At 35.5% G+C, this 14,880-nt stretch overlaps 1 protein-coding gene across 2 annotated transcripts in view; it reads right to left on the bottom strand.

Annotated features, from left to right (window-relative positions):
- slc26a5 (solute carrier family 26 member 5) overlaps positions 1 to 14,880 on the bottom strand; it is a 100,302-nt gene that overhangs the window by 15,641 nt on the left and 69,781 nt on the right. For both annotated transcript variants that reach the window (XM_051923748.1, XM_051923751.1), the window contains exons 11-12: positions 6,626 to 6,703; positions 3,616 to 3,711 (exon numbers count right to left, since the gene is read on the bottom strand). In XM_051923748.1, coding sequence (XP_051779708.1) covers positions 3,616 to 3,711; positions 6,626 to 6,703 — 174 coding nt within the window. The remainder of the gene's footprint in view (positions 1 to 3,615; positions 3,712 to 6,625; positions 6,704 to 14,880) is intronic.

Genomic DNA, 14,880 nt, shown 5'->3' with positions numbered 1-14,880 from the left:
ATGCACAATCTAGCAAAACGGAGGAAAACTATATTCAGACCATTATATCCTAAAGGTTCAATTCCCTTTACCAACTTCATTACATTGTAATGATTAGTTTTGTCCCTAAACATGGTTGGCAAGGTCTTAAGAAAAATAGTAAATAAATATACCTGTATATACAGTATCACTGTCTTCCACTATTTAACAGTGTCAGATTGTGTTCCTTAAGATCTGGCCCACATATACTTAAATCTTTCCCACCAGCTTACTGTAACAGTCATTTTTTCAACATTAGATTATATACTGCAAATGTATCATAGAAATTAATAGAATATTTAGAATATTGTTTTCATATAGGTACTTTTTAATTTAATTTCCATAATTTTGCATGGCACATAAGTAAGGTTTATTAGTCTGTAATTGGAGTCACACTTGCAACTTTCCAGTCCTTTCTCAAGTGACTGCTCAAATATGCCTAATAAGTGTTTATTGATGACATCTTTTATTTCTTTGGTAAAATCCCATCAGGTCCAGGGGTGTTATTAATTTTCAATGTATTGAAAGCTTGAAGCATATGTTGCTTCTAATTTAAAATTATTAAATAAAAAAGCCTTTTTTTTTTTAAAAAAAAACAAAAAACTTTTGCATGGTACAATCCATTCTTTTCTTCTTTTACAAACACTTGGGTGAAATACTTGATCAGTTCATTTGCTACTTCCTTCTCATGATTCCTTCTTCAGTGATTTCTCCATTTATGTTCCTGAGGTTTTAACTGGAATAGTACTTAAAAACGTCTTGCTGTTTGTTTTGGTTTCACTAGCAAATTTCTTTCCAGTTTCTCTTTTGAACTTTCAAATGCTATTTGTGATCTCTTGCTGTAGTGTCCGGTATTCTTTCAAGTCAGAATTATTTGGCTGACTTTTAAATTTTCTTGTACACTGATCTTTTCAGTTTTACTTTTATTATAATGCCCTTATTTATTCATTTTGGTAGATTTTTCAGTCATTTTTTTAATGGTCATAAGAATAATCTTATTTTGAGCTTGGATCAGAAAGTCATTGAAGTGACACCACCTATTATTTATAGTTGTGCTATAATGCATTCCCAATCTGTCTTTTCTATGTACTTTCTCATCCCCATAAAGTTTGCTTTCCTGAAGTTTAAATCTTTGTTTTGGGATTTTCATTTGTGTGTTTTCAAAGATGATCTCAGATCATCAGTATCAATAACATTTCTGCTTTTATTACTCTGTGTTTATTGTTTGAAAAATGACATCCAGACAGGCATTACCATGTGCTGGGCTTAAAAAACTAACTGAGTAAGAAAGCATCCATTTGCCATTAAAACTACTTCAGTTTCCTCTAAGGAACATACCATGATTTCAGGGTTCAAACTAAATTTGACAAAAAGTATGCAATATACTGTGAATTCTATGTTTTTTTTAGTCTAAACTTGAACTGTTTCACTTTAGTAGGTCATACATATTTTTTATTTAAAAGCCATTAGTTCGGAAAAAACTTCATTAAAAATTAATTTCCATTATGAACATCATCAGGCCTTTTCAAGCAGATTTCGCTAGAATGAAAATTTTCTCCAAAGTTCCGTTAATAACTATTGCATCATAATTTTACTGAACTACAAAATACCCCAAATAATCAGAGTGTACTGTGTATTGCAACCTACAAGAGTTTAAAGTTACAGTAAAACAATGCTTAAATTTAATTTAGAATTTAGTGTTGGAGGCACTTTATGAAGCAAATCATGCACTTTTATCTTCTTTAAAGGTTTTAACACAACTAAATGTTTTTAAGCAAGATATTCAAAGTTCTGGACATATACTGTATATAGAAGACACTTGTTTAATTAGAACAGCTTTGTGAAAAAAACAATTTGCCACAGAAATATTACTGCAAATTATAGATTTTGATCATTTTAGTATTTCTTTCTTCCCTAAAATACCCCTTTTAGTAATACTGTATCATTGTTTCTAAAAAGACTGAACTGAAAAAGTAGCAAGTTCCCAATCACATCAACAGGTCACCTACACATTTTTTACAAACAAGGATACAAGATTGGGAGAACAATTGTAGTTTCATAAGCACAGAGAAATAATTTAAAGTTGCTCTTCAAAGAATATATTCCTCTACAATCTGTGCCAGAGATAGACTAGTAAATTAAACCTGTATGCTGGAAAGATGAAACTTATGTAATAAGAGGCTCTGTCCATCTATTCTACAAATTATAAACAGTCTTACTTGGGTACTGTGAAGGATGGCCGGCTTCCTATTCCGGCTCTCACCCCCATGCCGCCAGGAGGAGCTCTCCCGACAGCATGGATGGGCCCCGAATTCCAGCAGGGTCTCATGGACTATGTAGTTTTTATGCACAGACCCTGCTGGATACCTTGGGGACCACTGGGAGTCGCTGTCGGGAGGCCCGGGGTCTCATATATACCCTATAACCCGGAAGTGCGTCATAATCCTGGGACAGGAAGAAACGATGTACTTCCGGGGTGAAGATAAGGACTGTTTACCCTGACCCGGAAGGAATAAGGAATTGTGGACTGTTGGGCAGGAACACCTCCGGGTCAGGGTGTATAAAAGGACTCTGGGAAAGCCTAGACACTGAGCTGAGCTGGGAGGTAGGGTGGCGAAGTGTCTGGGAAAGGAAGATTGGTATTTGTGATAGTGTATTGATTTATATGAGTAGTGTGGAGTGGAGGGTGCTTTGTGCACGTGATTATTTAAAAATAAAGAAGTCTTGGACTTTTACCTGGTGTTTGGAGTGGTACCTGAGGGTTCAAGAGGTGGATAAATACCTCAACTGCTACAGTACGTATCACCTTATTTTCTAATTACAGCTTTCAATATGCTATTTAATGGGTGAGAGAGTAAGGGGCGAGTGAATTTAATCAAAAGTTGACAAATACAACTCAATAATGTAGTAATGACATAATGCATTAATAGCTTGTTATCCAAAAATTCAATTATGAAATTTAAAGTGAATTCAAAAATATAGATTCCACAAAGTAACTTAGGTATTGCATAGTGTAAGGGCAGGTTGAAATAAGTATTATCAATTTAATATCACTACTTCATTTGTTTAATGAATATATTAACTTCCATTTATTTGACAATTACTTGAAATGTGATCTTTCCAATTAGCTGACCTATGCGACTGTATAAAAACATTTCTTAACTCCATTTTCATTATTTCTGTTCCAAGAATCATAAAGCATTTAAAAAATGGCTAACTTGCTAAATAGACAAAAATCATAGCAAAGATTATGAAAGATAGATTTGATATAAAATAAACTTACTTTTTCATTCATAAAACTGATAATGTTGTATAACGATACTTTTTTGAAAATGCATTATTCTCTTTATTGCCCCTTATAGAAGAACACAAGGGCATTGGACCTTGTCCAATAGCTTAACTGTCTCTTTTGCAGTGGTTTTAAACTATAACTACATATTCACATCCTAGAATATGCAAATGATAAAAATACAACACAAATTAAGTGTGTACAATGTATTTGTTTTTTCTCTAAAATTTACCAGTTCTTAAAAAAAAAAAAAAAGTTTGAAAGTGGAAAACTTTTTATCCCATGAGTAAAAATAATTATTAGCTCACCAGTTCTATCTTGCTGCTTCTCCAGAAGGATGGGATATCTCTGAACTGTTTAAACATTCCCATCAAATTTACCATAATAATAGCAGCCAGTACTGTCTGCAAAAGAAAAACATTTTTTTACCATATGTACTCACGGTCAGTAAGCCGTGCTATGTCCAAAATATGTCTCACTGAAAAGTTCAACACATCTGTCCTAACTGAATTAAAATACTATTGGTAGTGGTCTATTCAAAACAGCTGCCCTGGTGACACCTCTGTCTAAGTAATTTACAAGTCAGGATTCAGTACTTTTCAGTTGCAAGAAATTAATGGAACCCATTGCTTAAAAAAATACATTCAGTAAGTTGAAGTTATTTCTTAACAATCATGGCATTTATTCATTTGCCACATCAAAATGCATTCTAAAGTGAAGCATTACTTATACGTTTAAAAACAATGACTAGCCACTCTTGCATTTTATAATTAAGCTTATAGGTACATAGGTCCTATTATGAAAAAAAAGCCTTAAACCATTCCAAATTCTACCACTTTCTAGGTAAAAATGTTACCGAGTATTAATTCTTGTCTTGAGATCACAGACATACTGCAAAATAGAGCATATCCATGTTGTTTTAAGAAAGAAAAAATAAAAAGCAAAACATTGTTGTGACATACATCCATTTCAAAAGGACATCTCTGCAGCACCTTTCAGCTGTTATTGACATTAAATGTTGATGCCCAGATGTGAATTGTATGTCTGTTCTGCACACACTTACAAGTATACAAATAACTGAAAAATGTCACACGATCACGTATATTCTTTCACTTATATGGGAACCTTATTTCGCAGGAACATTGCCTGTTGCCACTAGATGCATGTGTGCCCTTTGATGAGAGAGAACATTGAACACATACGTAGCATGTAATCAAGTGACAAGAACTGAACAAAAGTTATAGGTAAGCATCTATCCATCTTCCTAAACCACTTATCCAGGGCAGGATCAGAGGGCAGCTAGAATCACTGGGCGCAAGACAGGAACAGTTCATCAAAGGGCTAACACACACTCACGCCAATTTAGCCATGTCATTTCACCTAAGTTTAACCATCCAGATGTTTACTACAGATGTTTTAGCATAGGCAGAGTGATAGTGCAGAGCTGTCCTTCCTGCCCCACAGCATCAGGTTCTACATGCAGTCTGCATATTCTTCCCATGTATTTACGGAATTGACTGGTGTTGGCGAGTGTGAGGGAATTTACTCTCTCAAAAACATTGTCCTCACTTTTATTTTCATATCTTCAGCAACAAAAGACTGTTCGTTCATTAAAAATTCAATGACTGGTTTGTGGTGCTTCAATCTGCTCTATCATACACTCTGCCTTTTCATTTTTCAAATATATGTATTTCTTTAATCGTGTGTGCACAACATGCCATGGAAAGAGCAATATGCACATGACTTGGCTCTTTCAAAAAAAATCTAAGGCTGCCGTTTAAGAAAAAAAAATAATCATATGATTTGAGAGTGCATCTGTCAATTATTTCAAGCCAGAACATGACTGCTGAAGAAACATAACTACAGAAACCAAAGTAGAAAAATAAGCAGAAATAGTTTGGCAAAGGGTAGAAGTTGTCATAATTACATCTACGGTGTTTGCTGCAAGCAGACAAATGACCAATAGATTTATCCTTACCTTGAGATAATAGTACCAAAAATATGTGATGATAATTATTATTTCCAGATTATTTTTGTTGTTACAAGCATGCCCCAGATAGACAAAAGGCTAATTTTCTTAAATTGAACTAAGTGGATGTATTCAGTAAGTTTTAAGAAATTTTTTTTTTTTTTTTTACAGTGGGACCCAAGTACTCATAAGCTCCATTATAAAACAAAAGAGTAGGCTAATATTTTTTTATTTTGAAAAATGTTTCAATTTAGAATGCAGTTTCATGTGGCAAATTAATATATACACATTTTGTGAAGAAATTCTTCAACTTGAAAAATAAAGACATTTTTTTTATTAAGAACAGGCACCACACCAGAAACTGTGACAGCAAATACCAGATGTCAAAGTACTACAAGAATGATTTCCATCATAGTAAGTTGTTAGTTAATAATTCTAAGTCACTTCTGGGCAACCGATGAAAAGTGCCACATCTTTGTACATCGTGGAAAGCATTGAGAGTGATGCAGCTCTTCTCAGATCCACCTTGATAGTGCTGAAAGTCATTGCTGCAGGAAGACTCTCATGCCTGTCTCACTGTCATATCTGTATGGTTAATAAGTGACATGAAACATCAAGCTGACCATCTGGCATTACAAAAACAAAGCATGCAGCCCGTATAAAAAACATTCAGCTGCTTGATCTTTAGAGGAATGATGCGTTATAGCACGGATACAAATGTTCTAAGGCCATTATGATGTAAACATGCTCAGTTACTACCTTTTTATGTTAGACAGATTTTACATACAGTATGTATCATGAAAATTGAATCACAATATTTATTTGCAAACGTTTTCTTGGTGGTGAGTGTGAAAATCTGACGTTTCCTAAAAAGTATGTTTAAGGTAAAAATCAGACTGACATTGTCACTGAAAATGAAAAATTTAGCAATACTACAATACATTTTATGTTGTTGTGCACAAAAGAAAAATCATTTAATTTTAATTTTATGCCAGCTACCAAAAGTACTCAAAATTTAAACAGCTCTCTGTGTCTGGTCAAAAAATATTCAGGATGTTTCAAATCAAGATAAGTGAAATGAAAGAAAAAAAAAAAACAACAACAACATGGGTAAAAGTCTCTGTTCATTATTTTAAAAATTCCACCTAGGTACTGACTGCACCCTAAGTTAAACAAACAGTGCTTTTTTATTCATTATAACCTCTTTTAAAGTAAAGTATTATTTGGATTTGATATAACTACTTTGATACCCATGACCTTTCAGACATTTTTTAAAAGCCTTTGAGGACAACCCTTTACCTGGCTGTCTAAATTACTAATTAAAATATAAGAAACAAAAATGTCATTACCTGAGGTAAAGGTTCAAACAGGTATCCTATTGCCACAATAACTAGTAAAACCACAAGGGATGACAATAAGCCTGCAATCTGGAAGAAATCAAATAAGCATTTTATTTTACATATATTATATGCTCACACTACAATAACAAAGCATTTCTATTTTTTAAACTGTTACTGTTCCTAATACTGTTTGTGCACAACAGACTACATTTATATAAGTTAAATAATTATTAATATATTCAATTTTTTTCTATAAACACTTGTCTTACAAATTAAGTATAGCATGCTTTCACTGAACACCTCTGTTAATTAGCAATAAAAAAAAAAAAACCAACATGTAAAAACTCTATCAGGGTTCTTTCTTTTGCAATATAGCAATGTAGAGAAAAGCCAAGCAAAATGACACCTTTTATTGGCTAACTAGAAAGATTACAATATGCAAGCTTTCGAGGCAACTCAGGCCCCTTCTTCAGGCAAGATGTAAAGATGTAATTACATCTTGCCTGAAGAAGGGGCCTGAGTTGCCTCGAAAGCTTGCATATTGTAATCTTTCTAGTTAGCCAATAAAAGGTGTCATTTTGCTTGGCTTTTCTCTACATTCATAATGGCTAACACGGTACAACACCCTAGTACTGCAATATAGCAATGAACATAACATGACTGTGATTAAATATAAGATTCAGATATTTGTTATTTACAATACAGTAGAAAAATAGGGTTTATAAATATTTATAATACAATGGCACACAATTGTAAAAATTTTAATTTCTGTGCTTGGTGTGTGGGTGTGTGTGTGTGCGTGCGCCCTGCCCGGGGTTTGTTTCCTGCCTTGCGCCCTGTGTTGGCTGGGATTGGCTCCAGCAGACCCCCATGACCCTGTAGTTAGGATATAGCGGGTTGGATAATGGATGGATAGAAATGCTTGCCAATCTGCTAAGTCACCTATGTAAAACAATTAAAATCATAATAAAATGTATATCTTTAAACAAAAATTCACATACAGTTAATATAAAACAACATATACACAACCCAGTGGATATTTTATCAAGTTGTTATAAGCATGAGCCTTGTGAATTGAGAAATCTGTAATGGAATAGATTCCCACTACATTAAATGTCACTGCACTTTGTACTGTTAAAAGAGAACATGCTAAAATACAAATCATTATCCCCATCCATCCATTATTCAACCCGCTATATCCTAACTACAGGGTCACGGGGGGTCTGCTGGAGCCAATCCCAGCCAACACAGGGTGCAAGGCAGGAAACAAACCCCGGGCAGGGCACCAGCCCACTGCAGGGCACTCGCACACACACACACACTAGGGACAATTTAGAATTGCCAATGCACCTAACCTGCATGTCTTTGGACTGTGGGAGGAAACTGGAGCACCCAGAGGAAACCCACGCAGACATGGGGAGAACATGCAAACTCCACACAGGGAGGACCCGGGAAGCGAACCTGGGTCTCCTGATAAGTTTGGAGACTTCCATCAACATAACCTGAATGTGTTTAGGAAGTTGTCAGAAACCAGAGATAACAAAATTATTCATCCATCCATTTTCTGAACCTGCTTATCTAGGGCAGGGCTGTCGGGAAGCTGGAGCCAATTCTAGCAAACACAAGAAGGAACAATCGCTGGACAGGGTGCCAATCCACACACAGGCAAATTTAACATCACAAATCCACCTAACCTGCAGGTCTTTGAAGTCCAGTAGGAAACCAGAGCATGCAAAGGAGAGTCAGATGGACACAAGGAGAACTTGCAAACTCCATGCAGGAAGCATGTGAACCCCAGTTAATATCAAAATTAATTGTCATTAATTAAGTCTGGGATGAAAACAAAGAATATTGGGAAAATGGACAAGGGACTCTAGATGCCTAAAAGCATATTCTGTTCTCTTTCCAGGGGAACACAATAAAAAGACATGCTTACTAAAGTAGCTGTAAGTTCCTGAGAGCAGACACCACCTTGTGACATCAAATTAAAGCAATGAAGCCCTTCCACTTTAAGTCATGTGTTGTTAAAATCAATTATAAAATAAGGATCTACATGGACACCCACCTGTTTGCTTTTTTTATTTTTTTATTAATTTTATTGTAATCATTCCATACATATAGATCAATTTTTTCAAAAAATAGGATTGAAAGCAAAGCATCCAGCATGGCCAAAGGAGTAATACTTAAGGCTTGTAAACAAGCCTAAATTATTGAGTTTAATAGGGCAAAAAAAAAGATAAATGGAGAAGGAAAAGAAAATTCTTCTTATTCTAAAATATTATTGATTAAATCCTGCCAGGTTTTGAAAAAATTCTGTACAGATCCCCGAACTGAGAATTTGATTTTTTCAAATTTCAAATAATATAAAACATCGGTTTCCCACTGACTTATTAGAGGAGAGTTAGGATTCTTCCAATTTAACAAAATCGGTCTGTGTGCCAAAAGTGTAGTGAATGCAATCACAGTTTGCTTGTCCTTTATCTATTTCAAATCCATCTGGAAGAACACCAAACACAGCTATTAGTGGGTTAGGAGGGATTGTGACACCAAGGCTGTCTGAAAGGCACTTAAAAATTTTGGTCCAAAATGATGTTAATTTGGTGCATGCCCAAAACATGTGACACAGTGAGGCAGGAGCTTGGTTGCAGCGTTCGCAGGTTTGAACCTTGCCCTGGAAACATTTTGGACAGTTTTAAGCAAGACAGATCAGCTCAATATATAATTTTGAGTTGAATAAATCTATGCTTTGCGCATATGGAGCTCGAGTGAATTCTCTGCATTGCTACCTTCCACTCCTTTTCTGATATATTATATTTTTTTATTTTATTAATTTTCATTGTAATCATTCCATACAAACAGATCAATTTATAACCCAACAAATTTGAAGACTAATCAAACCCCACCCCTGAGAAGGAGAGCTTAGCTAAAGGAAAATTGCTTAAGGCTTTTTAATAAGGCAACATTAAACAAAAGAAAGGGAGAAGTAAATATCTATGTAAATAAGAGATGGAGAAGGGAGTTAAATGCGGTAATAGTTATTTCTCTTATTCTAAAATAATATTGATTAAATCCTGCCATGTTTTGAAAAAATTTTGTACAGATCCTCTAACTGAAAATTTGATTTTTTCCAATTTCAAATAATATAAAACATCGGTTTCCCACTGACTTATAAGAGGAGAATTAGGATTCTTCCAATTAACAAAATAAGTCTGCGTGCCAAAAGTGTAGTGAATGCAATCACCGTTTGCTTGTCCTTCTCCAATTCAAGTCCATCTGGAAGAACACCAAACACAGCTGTTAATGGGTTAGGAGGGATTGTGATACCAAGGCTGTCTGAGAGGCACTTAAAAATTTTTGTCCAAAATGATGTTAGTTTGGTGCAGGCCCAAAACATGTGACCCAGTGAGGCAGGAGCTTGGTTGCAGCGTTCGCAGGTTGGATCCTGCCCTGGAAACATTTTGGACAGTTTTAAGCGAGACAGATGGGCTCGATATATAATTTTTAGTTGAATAATTCTATGCTTTGCGCATATAGAACTTGAGTGAATTCTCTGCTTTGCTACCTTCCACTCCTTTTCTGATATATTGATTAAGAGATCTGTTTCCCAATGTCCTCTTGGATCTTTGAAAGGTAGGGACTCTAATAAGATTTTATATATTGCGGAAATAGTGTTTATTTCCTCGAAATTGAGCAGTATTTTTTCCAGCATTGTGGAGGGTGCAAGGTGGGGGAAATCGGGCAATTTCTGTTTAACAAAATTTCTAATTTGAAGATAGTAAAAGAAATGTGTAGCTGGGAGGTTGAATTTTGAACTTAATTGTTCAAAAGATGTTAATATGTTGTCTATATAAAGATCTCTGAGCATTTTAATCCCAAAACTTTTCCAGGTATTAAAAACTGGATATACTTGCGAAGGTTGAAAGAGGTGGTTCTCTTGCAGAGGTGCCACTGATAAAAGATTTTCCATCTTAAAATGCTTTCTAATTTGGTTCCATATTCTGAGTGAGTAAAGCACAATTGGGTTATTAGTATATTTGCGATAACTTTCATTTATTGGAGAGCAGAGCAGGGAATATAAAGAAGTACTACAGAATTTTACTTCTATTGCGGACCAAGCCTGTGTATGTTCATTTATTTGTGTCCAGGTTTTTATGGCTTGTATGTTTGCTGCCCAGTAATAAAACTGAAAATTAGGTAAAGCCATGCCACCTTCTGCCTGAGGTCTTTGTAGGGTCGCTCTTCGGATACGTGGGTGTGTTGAGTTCCAAAAGAATGAGGTTATTGTTGAATCTAACTGTTTAAAAAATGATTTATTGATATATATTGGAATGTTTTGAAATAAAGAGAAGTTTAGGAAGGATATTCATCTTAACAATGTTAATTCTTCCGGCTAGAGTGAGATGAAGGGTTGACCATCTATGCAAGTCTTAACTTTTTCCATACAGACGCCAAAATTTTGTTGATAGAGAGCTTTATGTTTACTTGTGATATTTACCCCTAGGTATTTAAACTGATCTGCTATGGTAAAAGGTAGGGAATCTAATCTAATATTATATGCTTGTGAATTCACTGGAAAGAGTATACTTTTATTCAGATTAATTCTAAGACCAGATATCTTTTGAAATTCTGTTAGTGCTGTTAAAACAGTGGGGACAGTGTTTTCTGGGTCTGATATATATAAGACCATATCATCTGCATATAGAGAAATTTTCTGTTCCAGTCCTTCTCTGACAATCCCCTTTATCTGATAAGAATTTCGGCAGTGAACCGCCAGTGGTTCAATAGCGATTGCAAACAACAGTGGCGACAAGGGACATCCTTGTCTGGTACCACGTTCTAGTTTAAAGTAGTCTGAGCAAATGTTATTAATACAAACTGAAGCTTCTGGATTGGTATACAGTAGTTTGATCCATGCACAAATATTCGGGCCAAACCCAAATTTCTCCAATGTAGTAAAAAGGTAATTCCATTCAATCATATCAAATGCTTTTTCTGCGTCTAATGATAGTAATATCTCTGGGGTGTTTGATTTTGCTGGTGAATATATAACATTAAACAAGCGTCGGAGATTTGAAGATAGGTGTCGGCCTTTAATAAATCCAGTTTGATCTTGTGATATTACCGAGGGCAGCACTTACTCTCAAAAATCCTAGCTAGAAGGAAGGAGAATCTTAACATCATTATTCAAGAGTGAAATTGGTCTGTATGATGCACATTGTAACAAGTCCTTATTTTGTTTAGGAAAGATGGTGATTAATGCTTGTCGAAATGTTTGAGGTAGTATTTGGTTGTCTCTAGCTTCTGTAAATGTTGCCAATAAGAGGGGAGCTAGCTGAGTGGAGAATTTCTTATACAATTCTACGGGGTTACCATCAGGGCCTGATGATTTCCCGCTGTGTAGTGACTTTATAGCGTCTAGTAATTCTGTTAGCGTTAGAGGTTTATCCAGTTCCTCAGCACTTAAAGCATCTATTTGTGGTATCTGTGATGTATCCAGAAATGCATCAGATTGTGTGTTGTCTTCTTTGGGCTCAGTGGAATATAAAGACTTATAGTAATCTCTAAATGTGTGCATTATTTTATTATGGTCGATGATTTCTTCTCCATTCTTGTTGGTGATTACTGGTATTGCATTGTGAACTTCTTGTTTATGAATTTGTTGAGCTAAAAGCTTATTAGCTTTTTCTCCGTGTTCATAGTAATGCTGTCTAGACTTATAAATAACTTGTTCAGTTTCTTTAGTTGTTAAGATGTTAAGTTCTGTATGCAGGGCCTGCCTTTTCCTGTGGAGAACTTCATTTGGACGTCTGGCTTGTTCTTCATCTATTCTAGTAATTTCATTTCTTAGCTCTGACACTTTCTTGGTTTCTAATTTATTTCTGTGGGAGAGATATGAAATAATCTGTCCTCTTAAGAAGGCCTTTAGAGTTTCCCAGAGTGTTCCTGCAGAAACCTCTGTGGACGTGTTTGTCTCTACGAAGAAGCTGATTTGTTTGGATATAAATTCTGTGCAGTTCTCGTCTGCCAATAAAAGAGGGTTAAGACGCCATCTGCGAGGTGAGTGTGAGGGGCTTATTGATTTTAGCTCCAAGACTAGAGGGGCATGGTCAGAGATAACAATTGTGTCATATTTGCATGATTTAATTGTAGGCAGGAAATTATTATCTATAAAAAAATAATCAATTCTTGAGTAGCTATAATGCACTGGTGAGTAGAATGAATATGTTCTTGAGTTTGGGTTAAGAAACCTCCAGGGGTCTGATAAGTTGTGATCATTTAAAAACTGTGTAATTATCTTTGCAGTATTAGATGTCGTCCCCCCTGTTACAGGAGTCCTATCTAAGAGTGGATTTAAAACACAATTAAAGTCCCCAGCCATTATAATTTTATGAGTGTTCACATTGGGAATGGATGCAAATAGATTTTGCATGAATTCCTTATCATCAACATTGGGTGCATAAACATTTATCAAAATCATTTTACTGTTATATAAGTTGCCCATGACCATCACATATCTCCCTTCAGGGTCCGACACTACATCTGATGCTACAAATGGGACTGTTCTATGTATGAGAATTCCCACACCTCTAGTTTTCTTTGTAAAGCTAGAATGGAACATTTGGCCAGTTCAGTCTTTTTGTAGCTGGAATTGATCCTTGCTTAGTAAGTGGGTCTCCTGTAAAAATACTATTTTAGCGTTTAAGCCTGTTAGGTGAGAGCATACTTTCTTTCTCTTTAATTCGTGATTCAGGCCTTTAACATTCCAGCTCACAAAATTAACTGTCCCATCATGGAGACATTGATTCTGAATTTTTAATGTCATTTTATAGTCTTAACTGGTAGTGGAGGCAGTTTTAATCTTAAATTCCAAATTTCCCATAAGTTATTGCCATACAGCCTATTGTTGCGTTGATAGTTATAATTATAAGGATTGAAAGGATAGATTAGATATAGCCTGCTCTCCTTCTCTCCCCCCCTTATCCCCCCACCCCCCATTTTGCCACCCCACATGAGGCTAGACCCCACTTCACAATGTCCCAGTCCTCTGACATACCGAGAGACAGAGCATGTCCAAAACAAAACAAGCCCCCCCGCCCCGCAGCAGCGTTTGAGAATTAAAAAGTAGAGATATCTATTGCCGCTAAAGTTTAGATTCTATCTGCCAAAGACATAATCATTAACAGTCTTTAAGCTTAAAATATAATCTTCAGCAATTTTAAAATAATAAGATAATAAAATAATGAACCCTTGGAATGGTGTTGAAAAGTGGTCTAAGATAAGCAAAGTAAATCCTAATGCAATAATAGAAATAATAATAAACCAAGGGTATGATGTTAAACAGTCTCCTTTAGGGAAGTAAAACAAAAAAAACAAAAAACAAAAAAAACCCTACTTTAATTACATCCAAACACTCACGTCTATAACTTCCACACACTCACGTCTATAACTGTAATTAAAACATAAACTTATAGCATCCAAGTAAAGAAAAGGATGTATGATTATAATACCCATATCTTTACAAGTGGATCAGACAGCAGGTGATAGCTCCTTGCCATGCCAGGATATGGCTCATTATTGTCTTTCAAAAGAGTGTCGGGAACAGCTTCTTTAATTCCTTTTCAGCTTCCTCCTTGCTTGAAAATACATAAAATTGGCAGTGAACTTCCACTTTTAGTTTGGCGGGATACAAGAGGCTGTATTTGATATCGGCTTTCCATAACAGCTGTTTAATGTTGAAGAAGGCTGCCCGTTTTGCAGCAGTTAAAGGTGAGAAATCAGGGAAAATATGGATGAGATTATTTTCAAATATAATCTCTTGCTTGTGTCTGAGAAGTGCCATCACATCAAGTTTACATCATAGTCGCTCAGAGCGAACAATAAAAGACCTAGGTTTAAAGGTATTTGAACTGCGTATGCGATAAGTTGCTGCTATCTCGGTATCTGGTTTAAAAGTCATCTCCAATTATTTTAGAAAGTAATTCTACTGCAAATTTCACTGGGTTTGTACTTTCTCGTTTCTCAGGTAGACCTTCAATTCTAATATTATTCTTTCTGCACCCATCATCCAGGGCTGCAAGTCTGTCTCCGAGTTTTTTGCATTCGGAATTCGCAGCTGTAGCTTTTTCATCGGCGTCAGAGGCCAATTGTTCCGCTGTTTCAATTCGAGCCATGAATGCCTGCTTAACGTCATCCAGCTGACCGGCAAGTTTTTTCAGTTTGGATCTATTTTCTTCAATGTGTTCCTCTATTTTCCCCACTATACC

The sequence above is a fragment of the Erpetoichthys calabaricus genome, chromosome 1, assembly GCF_900747795.2.
Source record: "Erpetoichthys calabaricus chromosome 1, fErpCal1.3, whole genome shotgun sequence".
NCBI classification, from domain to species: Eukaryota; Metazoa; Chordata; class Cladistia; order Polypteriformes; family Polypteridae; genus Erpetoichthys; species Erpetoichthys calabaricus.
The sequence above is the reverse complement of the archived record's forward strand: the minus strand, read 5'-3'. Positions and strand labels throughout refer to the sequence as shown.